A 19791-nucleotide genomic window follows, 5' to 3' on the forward strand; every position below is an offset into this window, starting at 1 on the left:
TAGTGATTAAGTACTGCAGTACTACGATCCAAAATAAATATGCAGTGTAAAAATCAAGCATTATTTCATTTTAAAATTTCTTTCTCCAGTAGAATTATTACCTGTAATGAATGATAACACTAAAGTACAAGATGCTTACAAATATTATCAACCAGATAATAATTACCTTGAATTATCAAATTTTTATAAAGTAAATGTAATGGAAATAAAACCTACAACTCAAGATATTAACGAAAACATTTTTGAAGAAGATTTAAGTGACGTAATTGATAAATTGGTTAATCTTTACTTTGAAGAAACGAATAAAGGAAAGGAGGAAAGAGAAAGAAAAAAATTTGTTCTTGATTATTTTAATGATTGTAAAATTAATTTACAAGAAATCTATAATTAGCTTCTAAATAATCAAACTAGTTCAAATTCTATTTATTTGTTTGGATATTTTAATTATCATGGAATTGGAACTGATATAAACAAGCAAATTGCACTTGGATTATATCAAAAAGCAGCAGAATTAGAGAATTTTGTAGCTCAATTTGATCTTGCTTGTATGTATTTATATGGAGCGGGTACTGATAAGAATTATAATAAAGCTTTTAAATTACTTGAAAAATTATCAAGAAGGAAACATACATATGGAATGAAATGGTTAGGCCATTGTTATAAATTTGGATATGGAACTGTAAAAAATATGGATAAAGCGACTTATTGGTATAAAAAATCTTCTAGTCTAGGAAGTAAATATGTTTTAAATAATTAAAGCAGTTTTCAAAGATAATTATATTCATCTATATGATATTATATGATCTAAGCCCAGAAAAATATATTTATAACTTTATTAGCTTGTAGTAATACCAAATTTTAGTCATTGTGCAGTTATAAACTCATATAAAATGTAAAAAAGTATATTTGACCTAAATAAATACATGACAGTTTACTATAACAAATAAATAAATTTGCAATTCAGTTATTCCATCACTAGTAATGTGAAATTGAAAATATAAAATAATGAGTGTGAATCATTTACTCTTATCGTACAAAGAACACGAATTTCATGTTACATGAGCCGGTGTAGTAGGTAAAATATATGAAATAATTGGAATTTATCAGTAAATCTCGAAATTTACATTAACGGGCTTAATATTGATAAAATCTCCTAAATTATTCTGCATTGTGCCCAACAGATGGAACACATTCGTGTCATATGGAATATGGATTGCAACTTCAAGCAAATTTATGAATTATGATTTCGCCAGAAGTGGTTAATGATAAAAGTACATGATGTTAAACGATAAACCGCTTGCAGAAATTGGACAGACTTAAGTTATAGTATCATGATCAATTAACTGCGCCTATTAATAATTTTATCTTTCATTTTCTACAAAAGTAACGTACGATAGTTTTCATTGAACATATTTTATATTTAGATATTATGAATTATCTTACAGAATCGAAAATTCACATGCTCCTCATTTTTATTATATAAATCTTTCAATATCCTTATTTTCGCCAACATTATTTCATTTATGATAATACTTAAATCATCCTCACAAGAGCACTTAAACGATCACTTAATTCATTTCGGCTTTGTAAAGACTCATTATATACGATATATTACGATTTACGATATATAATCCCTTAAGTTATTTGTGATGGAGGAAAAGAACAAAATTTCTCTGTATATGCTTTTTGTCCAAATATATCTCAATTGAATTTGAACTCTTTTAAATGTAATTCTGTTTATTTAACATTATTGATGCTGCTTATGATTTTATAGGAGTATATAAGTTAGAATCATAGGATACACTGTTATCATTATTTATTACATTGGTGACAAAAAATGTGGACTTGCACATTCCTAGCTAAAGGAAATAATATTTTAGAGATGTTGGAACTCGTGCACTAGTAAACGGTTGTATCACTCTTAAATATATTAATAAGTTGTTTGATTTAATCGGATAAAAGTTCGAAGTAGGTAATCGCAAGATGAAAAAGGTTAATTAGAACGGTTACATATATAATCAATAGTTGTAAGTGCCTTTATGCCCTTTATGCCTAATTTAAAAATTTTGAGTAATTCTATAAAGAAAGAAATTTTTTTAGTATGAAATAAGGTCAAGTATTTTTATATAGTACTCAGTACTATATAATGAACTAAAGAAATTATTGCGTCACCGTAATTTTTAACGGATCGACTAGACAAAAAAAATTCGAAGAAAATATTAAAAATATAATGAAAAATTTCACAATATACTGTAAAAAAAAACATCATTTTATGTCAATTTTTTAACCGCCCTTAATTATACGTTAATAAATCAAATAAATTTTATTTTCAACTTTTCATTCCATTTCGTTGAATATAATGTTTAATATATTATTATAATAGAATTTATGAAATGCCATGTACATTTGATCTGTATTTTATAATGGAATTAGTACATATAAAAAATATCCTGTCCAGGATTTGCATGTTAGTCATTATGTTAGGAAATGCAATTATAATCTCATAAAGAATGTATTACTGTTACTTAAATATTAAGCCTAAATCTATGACAATTTATTACACTATAAAAGCAAATTTATAACTAAATAAATTTATAAATCTAGTTATAAGAAATGTGAAATTGAAAAAAAACTAGTTCTTATAAATATTTTGAAAATTCACCACCCGTAATTTAGCCTTATAAATACTAATTCTTAAGTACATGTAAAAAAAAACGCATAATATTAATATTAAAAAATATAAGTTATTATTTGAAAAATAGCTTTAATTTATTTTGAGCATATTTACTTCCTTTATCAGCAGATTTTTTATACCAATAAACTGCTTTATCAACATTTTTTTCAGTTCCAAATCCAAACTCATAGCAATAACCTAACCATTTCATTCCACGTGGATTATCTTTTTCCGATAATTTTTCAAATAATTTAAAAGCATTATAATAACTTCTATCAACATCTATCCCATAATAGTACATATAAGCAAGTTCAAATTGAGCCACAACATTTTCCAATTCTACTGCTTTTTGATATAATTCAAGTGCGATTTGTTTATTAGTTTCAACAAAAATTCCATGATAATTAAAATAACCAAGTAAATAAATAGAATTTGAACTATTTTGATTATCTATAAGCCATTTATGTATTTCTTGTAAATTTATCTTATTATTATTAAGATAATCAAGAACAAATTTTTTTTTTGCTTTTTCTTCTTTTCCTTTATTTGCAGTTTTCCTAAAATAAAGTTTAACCAGTTTATCAATTAATATACTTAAATCTTCTTCAAAAATATTTTCTTTAATATCTTGAATTGTAGGTCCTATCTCCATTATATTTATCTTAAAAAAATTTTGAATATTTTTAGATAATTCTGTACATAATGGATCATTAATAGTTGATGCATCAATATTATCCAAATTTTGAATTAATTGTTGTTTATTTAATTTAAAATTATAATTTTCGGTTTGATAATATTTATAAGTAGATTGTTTTTCAACAATAATATCGGACATTATTGAATAATAAATAATTTTATGAGCCGTGAAGAAAGAATTATTTTTAGAATTTTAAATAAGCTAATTTTTTACACTGCATATTTATTTACATTTGATTACTAATTAAAGAAATGATTTCATTTGCCGCAGATTAATTTTCTGCGCCACCGCAATTGTCGTTGATCCGAACTTTTTTAGTTATATCACGTGCTATCCTATAGCATGTGCACCAATAATAATCGACAACTCTTAAATAAAAAAAAGCAGGCTAAGCAGCGAGTTAAAAGTTTTTGCATATAATTATCTCATGACATAGTTTTTATTTTTACGTACTGCTTACATATTACAAGAATATTTTTGAAAAAAAAATGTTAATAATAAATCTTCATACAATACGTATTATATATACATATATATTTTTATTATACTATGATACGTATCAAGTGTCTTGATAGTATATCGAACGAATTAGAGTGTTTATTCTTCGAGTCAATAATATCTTACAGTACTTTAAAGCGAACGGATGAAGAGAAAATAACAATATTTCCTAACATTAAATAGTACAAATTAAAAATATATCATTTTAGTTATTGCGAGTTTGCGACGCATTCTTATGATGTTATTCCCTTAATAGTTTAATATCGTAAATCTTAATGTCCTAATCTAGATAATGTAAGTATAATTAGTGTTTAAATAGTCTAAATTTAGTTGTAACGAGAGACGTAATTACTTTATTTTAGGAAATGGTTAATATAACTAATACTACTAATGCTACTAACAAACATCATGGTGTATTTACACTATTCTTTCCAGGGTAAGGATTCATAAAAGGCAACTATAAAATTCAAATAATTGGAAATTAGCAATACTGAAATTAAATCATATACATTTACACAAAAATAACGTGATCATAAACGAAAATAAAAAAATACTTACACTGTACTAATAGTAAAAATATAATCAGTTTTTAGCAATTCACTCCTTTTTTTTGCAGCTTTTTCAAACTAGATTTTAAAATAATAATAGATTGATTAATAATTTTAATAACTTTTAGTAATTAAATATACGATAAATACAATATATACTTAACCTTCTTTCTTGTTATTCCATAATATTTTAAAGATCTCCATAAAGTGGGTATAGAAACCTCTTTTTCAGTTTTATTAATTATCTCTCCAACAATTTCATCCAAATAATAATTAGGACATTCTTTAATAATTTCTTGTAAAATTTAAAAAATTACACTCCGCATTCTGGTATCGTCATCTCTTAATTATTAATTATATATAAGTTTTAATTAATCCAGAAAAATGGTACTATATTTTCCTTTGTATTAATTATATAATTCTAAAACCCAAAGTTTGAATATATTCTTACAAGCTTTAAAGTCTAATCAATCATTATTGTACCGTAAGTGATTTACTGCAAAATCAGGATTTTATGCACGTTATTACAATGATTACTATTACTCTATTAGATGATACATTAATAGAAAATTTGCTTCTCGTAATGTACTTACAAAATTTCCTTCATAGTCAAATTGTTAAATCAAAAAAATTGCGATGAAAATTATAATGGAAATTGAGAATAAAAATTCGATGAAATATTTAATTATTAAATAATATTGTAATGAAAAGTCCATTAGAGGATTTAATAATTATTTTTAATTGTTGTCATCAGCATTCTTATTACCTACTAGCTACTAACGGTTTCTATTTATTTATAATAATTATAGAGAACCCAATAAATTATTTTTACATTGAACAATTTTTTTTTCTTTTTTCATTCTTTATCGCTATCGATACTGTTATACTGACATATGTAGTATAAATTATTTAGAGTCTTGTCTTCGTGTATATTTGTGTATATTTTAACTTGATTAATATTTTTATTCTTTCAAAAAGACATTACCTATTTTAAGTTAATCGCTTATTTTTTATTATAATTACCTAAATTACTATTCATTACCAGGTTAATATTTCTCTGAGGCTCTGATACCATTGCTTAAACTCCAGCTCCAATGGCCTGGTAAAGTCCAGTATTTTATTTCGTAAGTTCTACAATTATTTACGCCTGTTTTCTTTTTATTTGATCTAATGAAACTAATAAATTTTCTTAGTGATTAGATTACTTGTATGTTTTTTATTTTATTTTATGGAAAAGATTACTTGTATGTATCACTTATAGCTAAGAAATTATTTCAACATAAAGATAACGTGACAATTTCATCTCGTGATGTACGTGACATGTCTAACATGAATGCAGATACTACAAGAACCAGGAAATCATTTTGAGTAACGGTAAGTTGCACTACATTATAAGACTGCAAATCATTGCAAATAATTTTGGACACAAACCTTTATTTCTCTTTTTTCTCACCATAATTTTTATAGCTTTCAAATTTATAAAAATCCTTTTTTTTAAACCTCTTTTTTAAATAATTTAATGTCTGTAATTCGAAAAGAACTTGCTCATGCAGCAATGTCTAGGTCACATGCATTAATAGATTATAATATCCATAATGACATACATAAACGACATGAATTTAAAAAACAAACACTTCTTGCTGATAATTCTCTTACAAAAGATGAAAAAAATTATGCAATAAATTGGATAACTAAAGGCTATGATCGAAATAAAATTATTGAAAATTCAGGAACAAGAAGAATTTGTGAAAATTGTAATCAAAAATGTTTAGCTACATTATATTGTGAATTTTGTGTTCGAAATTATTTAAAAGCAATTGGACATCTGGAAATGTTAATATTGATAATTTAATCCAGAAATGTCAATCGGAAACACTCTTGCCAAATAGAATAGTTGAATGGATTCCATATAATAATTTACAGAATATCAGGTATTTAACAAAAGGTGGTTTTTCTGAAATTTATGAAGCAGTTTGGGTTGATGGAAAATATGAAGAATGGGATTCTAAAAAACAGCAATTAAAAAGATTTGGAAGTCAAAAGGTAATACTTAAAAAATTAGAAAATGTTGAAAGTGCAAATCAAAGTTGGTTTGAAGAGGTTAGTAATTAATATGTGCTTAAAAAAAGTTAATAATTACTAGGTTTTGTAATAATATTTGATTTTTTTATAGGCTAAATCACATCTAACTATAAGTAATAAAATTTCAGACATTGTTCAATGTTATGGTTTAACACAAAACATATCAAATGGAAGTTATATGCTTGTAATGGATATAATGGACGTAAATTTAAGAGAATTTTTACAACAGAATCACAATAAACTTACATGGAAACAAAAAATCAATATAACTTTTGAAATAGTTAGGGCACTTTATTTTATTCATTTTGGGAATTCAATTCATAGAGATTTGCATTCTGGAAATATATTGTATTCACAACTCAATATTAAGTGGTATATAAGTGATCTTGGCTTTTGTGGACCTGCTGATAAATCATCAAAAAGCGTATATGGAAACCTTCCTTACATAGCACCAGAAGTTATTAATGGAAGAGAATATACTTTTAAATCTGATATCTATAGTATTGCAATGCTTATGTGGGAAATTTCATCTGGACAACCACCATTTATTAATCATGAACACGATTATAATCTTGTAATGAATATTACTAATGGTATTAGACCAAAAATTGTGTTAGGAACTCCTACAGAATATAAAAATTTAATGGAACAATGTTGGGATGCTGATCCATCAAAAAGACCAGATACTGATACACTTATGAAAAAAATAAGAGAAATGAATTTATATTATCAAAGTATGACGGATCAAACATTTCAATCAGAAATATATAGTAATTTAGAACTAGATAAAACAAATAGTAGTACAAATAACAAATCATTCACAAGTAAAATTCATCAATTCGAAAATCTACCTGAACCAAGGAATGCAACAGAAGGTATTATATTTGAAATATATTGCTTTTATTATTTAAATACATAAATAATAATAAAAAATTCTCATTTGTTTATATTAAAAATAAATAGAGGAGCTAGAAGGTAATGTAAATTTATCAATCTAATATTTAAATTTTTTAATTTTTCAGATTATTTATAATCTCATTCATTTTGACTTTTTTTAACTAAATATTTCATTTTAAATAGTATTCCATAGTAAACCATATGATTTTAGTATTCCTACTAATAGTAAGTATTTTTTTCAAATTGTAAATTTGTTATATATAGTATATATTCAATTATTAATTTTACCTTTTCTTCAGTTGATGATTTTAATAACTCAAGCAATCAGAATAATAGTAGAACGTCGAAAATAAATAGCTTTTTTAAAGGTTGGTGAATTTATCCATATACAGTATTTAATTGATTTTATCTTTTTTTTTTTATAAAAAAGAATAATTGGATAAATAAATAATGAATCATATTTTAAATTTTAGCCAATAGTAAAAAATTATCCAAAATGTTTAAAAAGTTACAAGTAAAAGATGGTAAGTAAATAAGCTAATATTATTTATTAATGCAAATATTCATTAAATATAATTTACAGTATTTCAATTTAATATAAACAAGAAACAGTGCAACAAACAAAAGGATCAAATGTTAATTTTGATGGTAAGACCGATAAATATACACAATTTAATTACCATTTTTGTATTTTTTTTTTTTTTTTTAATTATTCTTCTTTTATTACTAAAGATGATGAAGATGAAGTATACAATAACCCAAATTTTCATTCTGAAGAACAAGATGAATTTGAAATTCCTAAAGGTAAGAAATCATTATTTTAAAATGTAAAAATTATTTACTTTAATGTACTAATTTTTATTATTATAAATATTTATTATTTTTTTTTTTTAGATATTTAGATACAAATGATTTTATACTGTAGATTTGCTACCATCTCTCATTACAACTATTTTTTGTCAATCGTTATAAAATATTTTATATTTATTTATATTTTATTAAATTATTTAAACACTAAGACTAGAGTAGTAAGATTTCTTACAAATTTCTTAGTTTGTAATTTAAATAATTCATATATGTAAAATTATTAACCCTCCATTTTAAATAAAATTTATAAATTTATATTTATATTCATTATTTTTAAAAAAATGAGTTTCTTGATAATTTTAAATGAAGTCTATTAATTATTTCAAAAATTAAAAATGTGTTAAAGAGGTATATGTATGTACTTAAAGAATTTATAAAATTGAAGTTACGTTTTAATGTGGTCAATCCATCATTTAGATTTATTGATACATATCTTGGTTCGCTAGATTAGGACAACAATAAAATAATTCATATTAAACTATTGAAGGGATAATACTATAAGAATACGCAAAACGAAAAAATAATTACGACTTTACCTATTAAATGTTTATTACAAATAAAAAACCATTTTTCAGGAGGGAGTAAATTAAGTTCGAGAAAAATTTCATTAAGCGGCGCAGTAAACAGATCATGAATACTTCATGGATGATGTATTTAAATTTATATTAATTAGTGTTTAAAATACTTTATACTTCATTATTTTCTCTTCATCCATTCACTTTAAAATGAGATATTTATTGACTCGAGGAATAAACACTCAAAGACTTGTTCACCAAAACCTGAAAAAGCATAGTGCAGGCAAGAATTACAATTAGTGTCAGCTGACACTATTAATCACGCGCTCTCATGCAGTTAAACACATGATATGAAAGCATCATGTGTCATTTATCCAATTAATAGCGTAGTTGAACATATCGAATAGGGAATATTATTTAATTAAATAAAATTAAAATATCGATAACAAATAATTATTGAAGTAGACAGGCACCTTTCATTTAAACAAAGTACCGATATATCGAAAATCATAATGCAAAATAAAAAATTGCAAGTTGCAAAATCGTTAAAAAGAAAGATCAATTATAACGTCAAACTGCGGTAACACAAAATTAATCTGCGACAATTAACTCCGGTTACACTGCAGTAATACTCCAAATAAATATGCAGGTGTAAAACTTATTTTAAATTTTTAACTTAAATTTCTTTCACCGTGTGATATAATACTGAAACGAAAGCTGAATACGAAAATTATCAAACAGTTAATACTTATCCTAAATTATCAATAAACAGCAACTAATTCTAAATATGAGTGATATTAATACACTGATTAATTCTAATTCATTACATGCAGCATTATCTCAAAATTTTTATAAAGTAAATGCTTTGGAAATGGAACCTACAACTCAAAATATTGAAGATAATATTTTTGATGAAGACTTAATTATGGTAATTGATAATTTGGTTAATCTTTATCTTCAGGAAATAAATAAAGGAAAAGAAGAAAATGTAAGAAAGAAATTTGTTCTTGATTATTTTAATTATTATAAGATTAATTTGCAAAAAATGTATCATTGGCTTGTAAATAACCAAACTTGCTCAAATTCTATTTATTTACTTGGATATTTTAATTATTATGGTATTGAAACTGACATTAATAAATACAATGCATTTAATATATATCAAAAAGCAGCAGAGTTAGGAAATATTGTAGTTCAATACGATCTTGCTAATATGTATATAGATGGGGAAGGTTCTGATAAAGATTATGAAAAAGCTTTTGAATTATCCAAAAAATTAACGGAAGGAAATAATACATGTGGGATAAATTTGTTAGGATATTGTTATGAATGTAATATCGGAACTGATGTTAATGAACAAAAAGCATTCGAATTTTATCAAAATGCAGCAGATTTAGGAAATATATTTGGAATGTATAATTTAGGACGTTGTTATAAGAATGGATTTGGAACCAGTATTAATAATGAAAAAGCATTTGAATTATTTCAAAGAGCGGCAAATTTTGAATACAATTCAGCTCAACAAAGTCTTGCCTGGATGTACGAAAAAGGACGTGGAACTGAAAAAAATATAGAACTAGCAATTTATTGGTATAAAAAATCTGCTAAACAAGGAAGCATATATTCTAAAAATAAACTAAAGCACCTTTTAGAAGAATGTACCATGTGATAATTTATTAAAGAAACCGGGTTAAAATATATATACGTATTTTTTCAGGTAACTTATTAACAGACTTTGTTTTCGATTAATTATGCTTATAGAGTTATAGTTAATTGTTATTGCAATTATAATAATTATAATACTATTTTGATTTCAAAAACCAGGTATATATATCTCTCTGTCTTTTATTTCGCGATGTTTAACGTTAACTTCGACTTTTATCCAGCCAACAACTTATTAAAAAATATGAGAATTTTTTTTATTTAATTTTTGTGATATTTACTTGGAAATTCTATGAAAACTTCGTGTATTTCGGTTTGTAAATTTAATTCTAAAGGTTTATTGTATCAGTTTTCATTTATATATCTGAGTATTTAAATATTTGAAATTTACTGATTTATGTTTATATGAGATTACATTATGTCTTCAATCTAACATTAAATAAAGTTGATTTTTATTATATTGAATATGTTGCTTTTCTATATAGTAACAATACAAATTACGCATTAGTATGTTATGAAAATTACTTTCATTTTACACTTAATATACAGTCAGACCTCCATATAGTCACTCTCTACTATATAGTCACAACTTTTTATAAGAACTCATTTTTTCAACCGGATTTTTGTTATATAAAATTACCTTCTCACAATCACAAATCAATTATAATCACTAACACATCATTGATCTAAATGTACATATTATTGATATTCCTCTCACAATCACCTATAAATTATAATTCTGGCCGTATATCATAATTTTTAGCCAAAATCACATGATTTCGGATTAATGTAATTCCGACTAGCACTATATTCAGAAATTAATTTTAGTTAAATTTAAAAATCTTTAGTATATAATTACTCCTCTATGCAAAACCAATTTGGCGGAACCGATTAGGTGATTATGGAGGTCTGACCGCACCCTTTTATATAACTAAGAGTACGCCAAAACTGCAGCAACACAAAATTAATCTGCGACAATTAGATCTGGTTACACTGCAGTAATACATCCAAATAAATATGCAGTGCAAAAAATTAATATTATTTCAGAACTTAAATTTCTTTCACCCGTATGATTATTGTTCATAATATCAGATAATACTTAAATACAAGCTGAATACGAAAATTATCAAACAGTTAATATTTATCCTAAATTATCAAATAAACAGCAACTAATTCTAAATATGGATAATATTAATACACCGAATATTAATAATAATTCATCACATACAGAATTATCTCAAATTAATCAAAAATTTTTTAAAGCAAATGTATTAGAAATCGAACCTTCAACTCGTAGTATTGAAGAAAATATTTTTGAAGAAGATTTAATTATTATAATTGATAAATTTGTTGATCTACATTTTCAGGAAACAAATAAAGGCATGGAAGAAAAAGTAAGAAAGAAATTTGTTCTTGATTATTTTAGTAATTATAGTATTAATTTACAAGAAATCTATTATTGGCTTATAAATAACCAAACTGGTTCAAATTCTATTTATTTACTTGGATATTTTAATTATTATGGGATTGGAATGGACATTAATGAACAAAATGCATTTAAATTATATCAAAAAGCAGCAGAGTTGGAAAACATATTAGCTCAATTTGAACTTGCTGGTATGTATTTATTGGGGAAAGGTGTTGGTAAAAATTATAGTAAAGCTTTTGAATTATCTGAAAATTTATCAGAAAGAAAATATCCATATGGAATAAATAGGTTAGGATATTGTTATGAATTTGGATTTGGAACGTATATTGATGAAAATAAAGCATTCGAATTATATCAAAAGGCAGCAGATTTAGGAAATATATTTGGAATGTATAATCTAGGACGTTGTTATAAGAATGGATTTGGAACCAGTATTAATAATAAAAAGGCATTTGAATTATTTCAAAGAGCGGCAAATTTTGAATGCAGTAAAGCTCAACAAAGTCTTGCCTGGATGTATGAAAAAGGATATGGTACTGAAAAAAGTGCGGATCTAGCAATTTATTGGTATAAAAAATCTGCTGAACAAGGAAGCATATATTCTAAAAGTAAATTAAAGCAACTTTTTAAAGAATGAGCTATGTAATGATTTTTAAAGATATTAGGCAAAATATAGTATACCGTATATGTATGTATTTTTTCAGGTGACTCATTATCATGCTGTTTTTGATTAATTATTCTTATGTATAATTGTTATTGCAATTAATAATTTCAAAGACTGGTATATACAACTCTCCCTTCTAATTAGCCTTTTTCGTCTCACGACTGTTTAGCTTCAACTTCAACAACTTATTAATATATATAAGAATTTTTTTTATATAATTTCCGTGAAAAATTCGAGGATTTCGATTTATAATTTAATCGAAAGGAAAATCGTAGATTTATTGCATACTTATTTTATTTATCTGTGAATTTTGGTATTAGAAATTTATATTTAACTATATTATAAAGTGCTTTCATTAGATCTCTATTCCGTCATCTATTTTACCATTATATGAGATTACGCAATCTACTTTAAATAAAATTTATTTTTATTATATTGAAATATGATGTATTTCTTTAACGTTAATAATACAATTGTAAAAATATATATATATAATTTTTACGCATTGGAATGATAACAATAATTAGCGTTACAAGCATTTTTTGTATATATTCAGGAAATGAAATTCATATTTTCATCAAAAAATTTGATAATAGCACATTATCAGTAATGTTTAAATGTACATTGGAGGATCACTTTAGCGCGGTTGACAAAGAGTTGGTAAGGACGGGAAGAATCTTTAGATTTTCGTGACATGATATCTTAAAGTGATTTATTTATTTTTGTTTTTTAACCGAAAAATTTTATTGAACCTTTTGGCAGTCTCCTGGAAAACCAGTAGAGCTTCCGATATATTAAAAGTAATGCAACGGAATTTAATTTATTTATAGGATCTTAACCCTATGAAAAAAGTCTGTGTGATTTTTGTTGAAAAATCATTCAATTAAATTCACTATGATTTCTGTATATTTGACCATACAATAATTGTGCTAAAAATTGCAATAAATCACACAATTATTGCATGGTAATTCATTCAATAATTATCCTATTTTTGACCTGAATTTATACAATTATTGTGTGATTTTTGAGCCAAATTTAGGCCATATTTTAGGAATTATAGGTTAAATTTTACAGTAATAACAGGCAATTTATAAAGTGAAATTATGAATTTTTATTGACTTAAAATATAAAAAATATACACAATATTTCATAAATAAAATACTAAATTTGATATAATCATAAATATAAAAATTTGTAAGAAAATAAAATAAAATAAAGTATGTTAGTCACATGAAAGTAAATTAGTAGTATCAAAGAAGAAAGTAAATTATTAGTATAAGTAAATTATTAGTATTAAATAAAAAAGTATGAAGTTAGTGAAGAAAGCAAATTAGTAGTGTTAAAAAGTAGATTAATATTGTTAGTAATATAAAGTTTGAAGTTAGTGAAGAAAGAAAATTAGTAGTGTTAAAAAGTAAATTATTGTAATAAAAAAAAGTATGAAGTTAGTGAAGAAAGCAAGTTAGTAACATTAAAATGTAAAAAGTTAGGAAAATAAAAAGATAAAGAACACAAGTTTTTCTTACCTGATATTTTAAAAGAAAGTTGAAGAAAAGTTAAAAGGTTAAAAAAACATAAACAAAAACATTTCGTGTCGTCATATTTATTTTGACGATCAGATCACGTGATCAACATATATAATTTTAAGAGTTGATTTTTACCGCATAATTCTGGCCGAATTATAATTCCAGTCAGAACTAATTGTATAACCTAATAAAAAGTTTTTGACTTTTTTTTAGTTACAAGATGATACAAAAATTTCACCAATAAGTTCGGAAGATGCCCATTTATAAGCAAATATGCAGTTGAATTTTGTGTAACCTTACTGCATAAATCACTTTACTTAGGAAAATCTATTTGTAATGGTTAATAAAAGTGGTCCATTTGACCCTAAAAGTGGTTAAATGTAACCATACAGGTAAGATGGAAAGTAGTAATAGTAGGATTACCCAAAAATTGCTTTCCGTATCCTAAATTTAAGTCTATTATCAAGTTGTACAATAATCACAATTTTTATTGTACAAAAATTGATTGTTTTCTGTATCCTAAATTTAAGTTGTACAAAAATTGCATACTTTTAATATGCTTTGAAAAACTTCATAGCTATTTTTATCCAAAAATCTGCAATAATTGTACAATTTCCACACGGACTTGAACAAATATTGTACAAAAATTGGATGATTTTTTTTCATAGGGTAATAATATTTACCTAGTAATATCAATTGTTTAATATAATAATAAATAATTTCTCTTCTACTTCCATGTTCAAATATACAATATATACATGTTTTTTAATTAATAAATAAATAATTAGGTATAATTTTCGGACATCCAATATACTGTAAAGTAATTTTCATAAATAATAAACACATTTTTCGTATTGCATAAAGAATTCATAACGTAATTTTAGTACTTTGGTCATATTAAACAAGTAAAAATTGCTTATGTAAGTTATTTGTAAGGTGTGAGAATATTTGTATATAATCCCATCGGTATTGTGTATACACCGATGGATTTTTTTGTAAATTACTCCACCAGTATAAAAAAAGTATAAAAAAGTATGATAAGCTTCAGTTGTTATTCCATGGATATCTAATAAATACTCATGTCCGATGCTCCCTTCCTTCGGGGGCCATGATGAAATAATTAATTATCGTGGGTCTACCTTGAATTGAAATAAAGTCATTTTAGTTTTGTAATTTGAACAATTTGGCCATAGGAAGTAAACAAAAAGTAAGTTGTTCAGCAGATATGAAAATGATTGTACATTAGTCTTTGTGGTTTAGCTTGAATGATTATAGATATTGAGAGGTTGAGTCACAATTTTTTTAGTGTAAAAATTGTAAAAATTTCAGTGCTAACATAATAACATTTAGCATATAATAATCATTAGTAATTATGGCATGGATTTTAAATAAACTTAAATAATTAAAATATAATAACTTATATTTAATAAAATTACTTATTCAAAATACTTTAATAAAATATTATTATTTATTAATAATCTAAAAAACACAGAGATGTAGAATATCTTCAAATATGAAAATTTTTTCATATGTTACACAAAAATGGTGTGGCTGATGAAGGCGCTATATTATTATCGCAATCACGTGAAAATAGATTAGTAATCACTGCATGCAGTACTACAATGTAGTACATTAAAATGAAAAAAAAATAGTCTAATTAAATTTTTCTTTTTTTTTGTATTCACGATGTCCGATACTACTGAAATACAAGCTGCTTATAAACGTTGTCAGGAAGATAATCATCATCCTGAGTTATCAGATAAACGGAAATTGACTCTAAATTTAGATAATGCAGAAACTCAAAATTTTTTTTGGGTAGATATAAATGAAATGAAGCCTACAACTCAAGACATTAAAGAAAATATTTTTGAAGAAGATTTATGTATTGTAGTTGATGAATTGGTTAATCTTTATTTTGAAGAAACGAATAAAGGAAAAGAAGCAAGAGTAAGAAAACAATTTGTTCTTGATTATTTTAATGATTGCAAAATTAACTTACAAGAAATCTATCATTGGCTTCTGAATAATCAAACTTGTTCAAATTCTATTTATTTACTTGGATATTTTAATTATCATGGAATTAATGTTGAAGTTAACCAGAAAAATGCACTTATATTATATCAAAAAGCAGCAGAATTGGAAAATATTGTAGCACAATTTGATCTTTCTTATATGTATATTTGTATCGAAAAAGATTATAATAAAGCTTTTAATTTATCTAAAAAATTATCTGAAAAAAAATATCCATGTGGAATAAATAGATTGGGTTATTGTTATGAAAAAGGAATTGGAACCGAAATCAATAACCAAAAGACGTTTGAATTATATAAAATGGCAGCCGACTTAGGAAATGCAAATGGAATAAATAACTTAGGATATTGCTATGAAAAAGGAATTGGGACTGAAATTAATGAACAAAAGGCGTTTGAATTATATTACAAAGTAGCAGATTTAGGGGAATCGTTTGGAATAAATCACTTGGGTAATTGTTATTTTAGTGGGATTGGAACGTTAGTTAATTTTCAAAAAGCATTCGAATCATACCAAAAAGCAGCAAATTTGAATTATGATGTAGCACAATATAATCTTGCTTTGATGTATGAAAATGGGTATGGAACTAAGAAAAGTATAGATTATGCAATTTATTGGTACAAAAAATCTGCCAAACAAGGATATGAAAATGCACAGAATAGATTAAATAATCTTTAAAAATTAATTAGAATTTTATGTTATATTATATATTTATTGTATAAATCTGTATTTTTATTATAAAAAAGCTATCATGGAAAAAATCCTGGGCGGCTGATTAAGTGGTGTATTATTTTGAGATGCATGTGACAATTTGAATTTATATAATTATTACTTTTATTAATAAATCATGACAGAATTTATAAAAATAATTTGATGTATCTACTGTATATTCCATGTTCTTCTCATATCCGTGAAATAAATAATCTATTAGTAATGATATTTTATATATTGCAAGTTTAGATCCTGTAAAAATGGGGAAGGCAGTTTTTTGGGAGTATTTTTGGACTTATATTATTTACATTTTCTCATAAACAATGAATGATTCACTTTATTTTTTGGGGATATGATCACGCTCTTTGTCGGATCATTTTCTGAATGACCATTTTCTGAATATACATTTTCCCGAAGTATGCCAACTACCGAATAGGATCTTTTCCTGAAATATACAATTTCTCCAATCCGTATTTCCTAAATCCTAATTTCCTGAGATATAATAATATACTACAATCTCTTTCATAATTCATAACTTCAAAGTTTTGTCATTAAAATATATTTATTCAAGCAGGTTAGATGACAATAATTATTAAAAACTTTATAAAGCAAGTACTAACCATGAAATCAAATTTACTGGGAATAGAAAAAAACTAAGTTTATATTTATTAATATAATGCTTCATTCAGGCCAGAAAATAGTAACTATTACTAATTTCACGTTATACGTATAAAAAAAAATATTTTCATAATTAATTTATACTTTAGAGAAAAAGTTTCGTTACAGATACAACTTTCATGATGATCACGAGAATTTTAATCGAATAATAAAATCAGTTCATTTTTGTATTTATATTGAGCATGTATTTTAATATAGGTCTATTATTGCATATTACGTTATATACACGTATAAAAAAAAGTAATAGTATATTAAAGAAAATGCATGCAAATATTGTTATTTAGCACGAAAGTGATTATTTAGAAAAAGTTGTTACATTATTAAATTGCCCATTTGGGATAACAGGATTCATGATCGGGATATTGGAATTCATGATAAAATAATTCGGGATAAAAGAACTTAGGATTTGGGATTTTCATGTGATTCCCATAAATTAGGAATCGAAAATTGAATTTCGAGTTCCAGCAAATGATACAGTTCGAGAAGTGGACATTCGGAAAATTAACTTTAGGAAAAGGTATATTCAAGAAAAAAGCATTCGGGAGATAGTTAATTATTTATGGGAATTGTCTAGTAATTAGAACATATGCGTCATTTCTTTAATAAATATATGATTTTTAAAAGTTTGTCATCTTTGCTGCAATCATAATCTAAACAATATTCTATTTAAAATAAAATTAATACGTTATACAAATCAATTTTTACCCTTTTTTAATCACTGATTCTTCACATTACATATTAAAACTATTTGTCATATATCGTTTGATATTTCAACAATTCAATTCAGCAACTAAATATACTTGTGAAACGTCAAATTTTTTAATTTTTTTTTCGAAAATTTACGTAATGTTGTGATATCCATCAATATGTGCAGTAGATATTATACATTTGAGTGAAAAATTTCGTCCTCATGATAAACGCTCCAAGGGAAAGTCATTAGGTCTGAAGAAACTTACGCAAAACATTAGACTTGTAGAAGTTTTGATCGACCTGGAATTTTTGTCAACCTAAATTTAATATATGGTCGAATGTCAAAGATTTAGCGGAAATTATTGCAGTTTTGACCGAATTTCCGAAGTCTCCTAGAAGTTGCTGCAGATCTGGCGCAATTTATCTGATATGATTTTTTTGTTAATATTAAAAATAATGTTTACTAATAAATAATGAGTCGTCAAACTGCGGTGACACAAGCAGATTAATCTACTTGGCTAAATTAATTGCCACTCTCAGAACGCCAATACTGCAGTACTGCTGTACATCCAAATAAATAAATATGTTGTGTAAAAATTTAGCCATAGTATTTCACTTTCAACCCGCAGAATCATTATTCATAATGACTGATAACACCGCTTACGAATGTTATCATCAATTATCAAATAAACGACAATTAATTCAAAATTTGGATATGCTATCTCATATTACTCGAAATTTTTTTAGAATAAATATATCGGAAATAGAACCTACAACTCAAGATATTGAGTATATTTTTGATGATGATTTAAATATTGTGATTGATAATTTGATTAATCTTTATTTTCAGGAAACAAATAAAGGAAAAGAAGAAAAAGTAAGAAAGAAATTTGTTCTTGATTATTTTAATTATTATAAGATTAATTTGCAAAAAATGTATTATTGGCTTCTAAATAATCAAACTTGTTCAAATACTGTCTATTTACTTGGATATTTTAATTATCACGGAATTGAAATTGATATTGATGAACAAAATGCATTTGAATTATATCAAAAAGCAGCTGAGTTAGGAAATATTGTAGTTCAATACGATCTTGCTAATATGTATTTTTATGGGAAAGGTGTTGATAAGGATTATGATAAAGCTTTTGAATTATCTAAAAAGTTATCAGAGAAAAAATATTCATGTGGATTAAATAGGTTAGGATATTGTTACGAATATGGTATTGGAACTAATGTTAATGGACAAAAAGCATTTGAATTATATCAAAAAGCGGCAGAATTAGGAAATGTAATTGGAATATATAACTTGGGACGTTGTTATAAGAATGGATTTGGAACCACTATTAATAAAAATAAGGCTTTTGAATCACTTCTAAAAGCAGTAAATTTAGGATATAATGTAGCTCAACAAAATATTGCCTGGATGTATGAAAAAGGATATGGAACTGAAAAAAATATGGATTTAGCAATTTATTGGTATAAAAAATCTGCTGAACAGGGGAATAAATATTCTCAAAATAAATTGAACAAACTTTTAAATGAATGAATTATATAGATTTTATTGAAAAAGAAATTACTAGTTATTAAACCAAAAAAAAAAAAATGTAAGTATCTCGTTA

General features: G+C 24.9%; 6 protein-coding genes across 6 annotated transcripts; 5 read left to right on the top strand and 1 right to left on the bottom strand.

Moving 5' to 3' along the window:
• Positions 1-106: 106 nt before the first annotated feature.
• OCT59_023415 (uncharacterized protein) lies at positions 107-757 on the top strand (the record flags this gene model as incomplete). Its single annotated transcript, XM_025331879.2, has 2 exons — positions 107-277; positions 392-757. 2 exons carry the CDS (start codon positions 107-109, stop codon positions 755-757), a joined length of 537 nt encoding a protein of 178 aa, XP_025180907.2.
• Positions 758-2747: 1990 nt separating this feature from the next.
• On the bottom strand, positions 2748-3537 carry OCT59_023416 (uncharacterized protein; the record flags this gene model as incomplete). Its single annotated transcript, XM_066134672.1, has 1 exon — positions 2748-3537. Exon 1 carries the CDS (start codon positions 3507-3509, stop codon positions 2748-2750), a length of 762 nt encoding a protein of 253 aa, XP_065990771.1. The 5' UTR covers positions 3510-3537.
• A 6028-nt stretch (positions 3538-9565) lies between these two features.
• On the top strand, positions 9566-10447 carry OCT59_023417 (uncharacterized protein; the record flags this gene model as incomplete). The annotated part of the gene is made up of 1 exon (XM_066134673.1): positions 9566-10447. One exon carries the CDS (start codon positions 9566-9568, stop codon positions 10445-10447), a length of 882 nt encoding a protein of 293 aa, XP_065990772.1.
• Positions 10448-11621: 1174 nt separating this feature from the next.
• Positions 11622-12506, top strand: OCT59_023418 (uncharacterized protein; the record flags this gene model as incomplete). The annotated part of the gene is made up of 1 exon (XM_025309220.2): positions 11622-12506. One exon carries the CDS (start codon positions 11622-11624, stop codon positions 12504-12506), a length of 885 nt encoding a protein of 294 aa, XP_025180904.2.
• A 3239-nt stretch (positions 12507-15745) lies between these two features.
• On the top strand, positions 15746-16768 carry OCT59_023419 (uncharacterized protein; the record flags this gene model as incomplete). Its single annotated transcript, XM_066134674.1, has 1 exon — positions 15746-16768. The coding sequence occupies one exon, from the start codon at positions 15746-15748 to the stop codon at positions 16766-16768; it is 1023 nt and encodes a 340-aa protein (XP_065990773.1).
• Positions 16769-18783: 2015 nt separating this feature from the next.
• On the top strand, positions 18784-19737 carry OCT59_023420 (uncharacterized protein). Its single transcript, XM_066134675.1, has one exon. The coding sequence runs from the start codon at positions 18813-18815 to the stop codon at positions 19716-19718; it is 906 nt and encodes a 301-aa protein (XP_065990774.1). The 5' UTR covers positions 18784-18812; the 3' UTR covers positions 19719-19737.
• Positions 19738-19791: the final 54 nt, after the last annotated feature.

Source organism: Rhizophagus irregularis, chromosome 4 (genome assembly GCF_026210795.1).
Source record: "Rhizophagus irregularis chromosome 4, complete sequence".
Lineage (NCBI taxonomy): Eukaryota > Fungi > Glomeromycota > Glomeromycetes > Glomerales > Glomeraceae > Rhizophagus > Rhizophagus irregularis.

Coding starts and splice junctions, on each gene's coding strand:
- OCT59_023420 (XM_066134675.1), top strand. CDS start 18,813: ATGACTGATAACACCGCTTACGAATGTTATCATCAATTATCAAATAAA.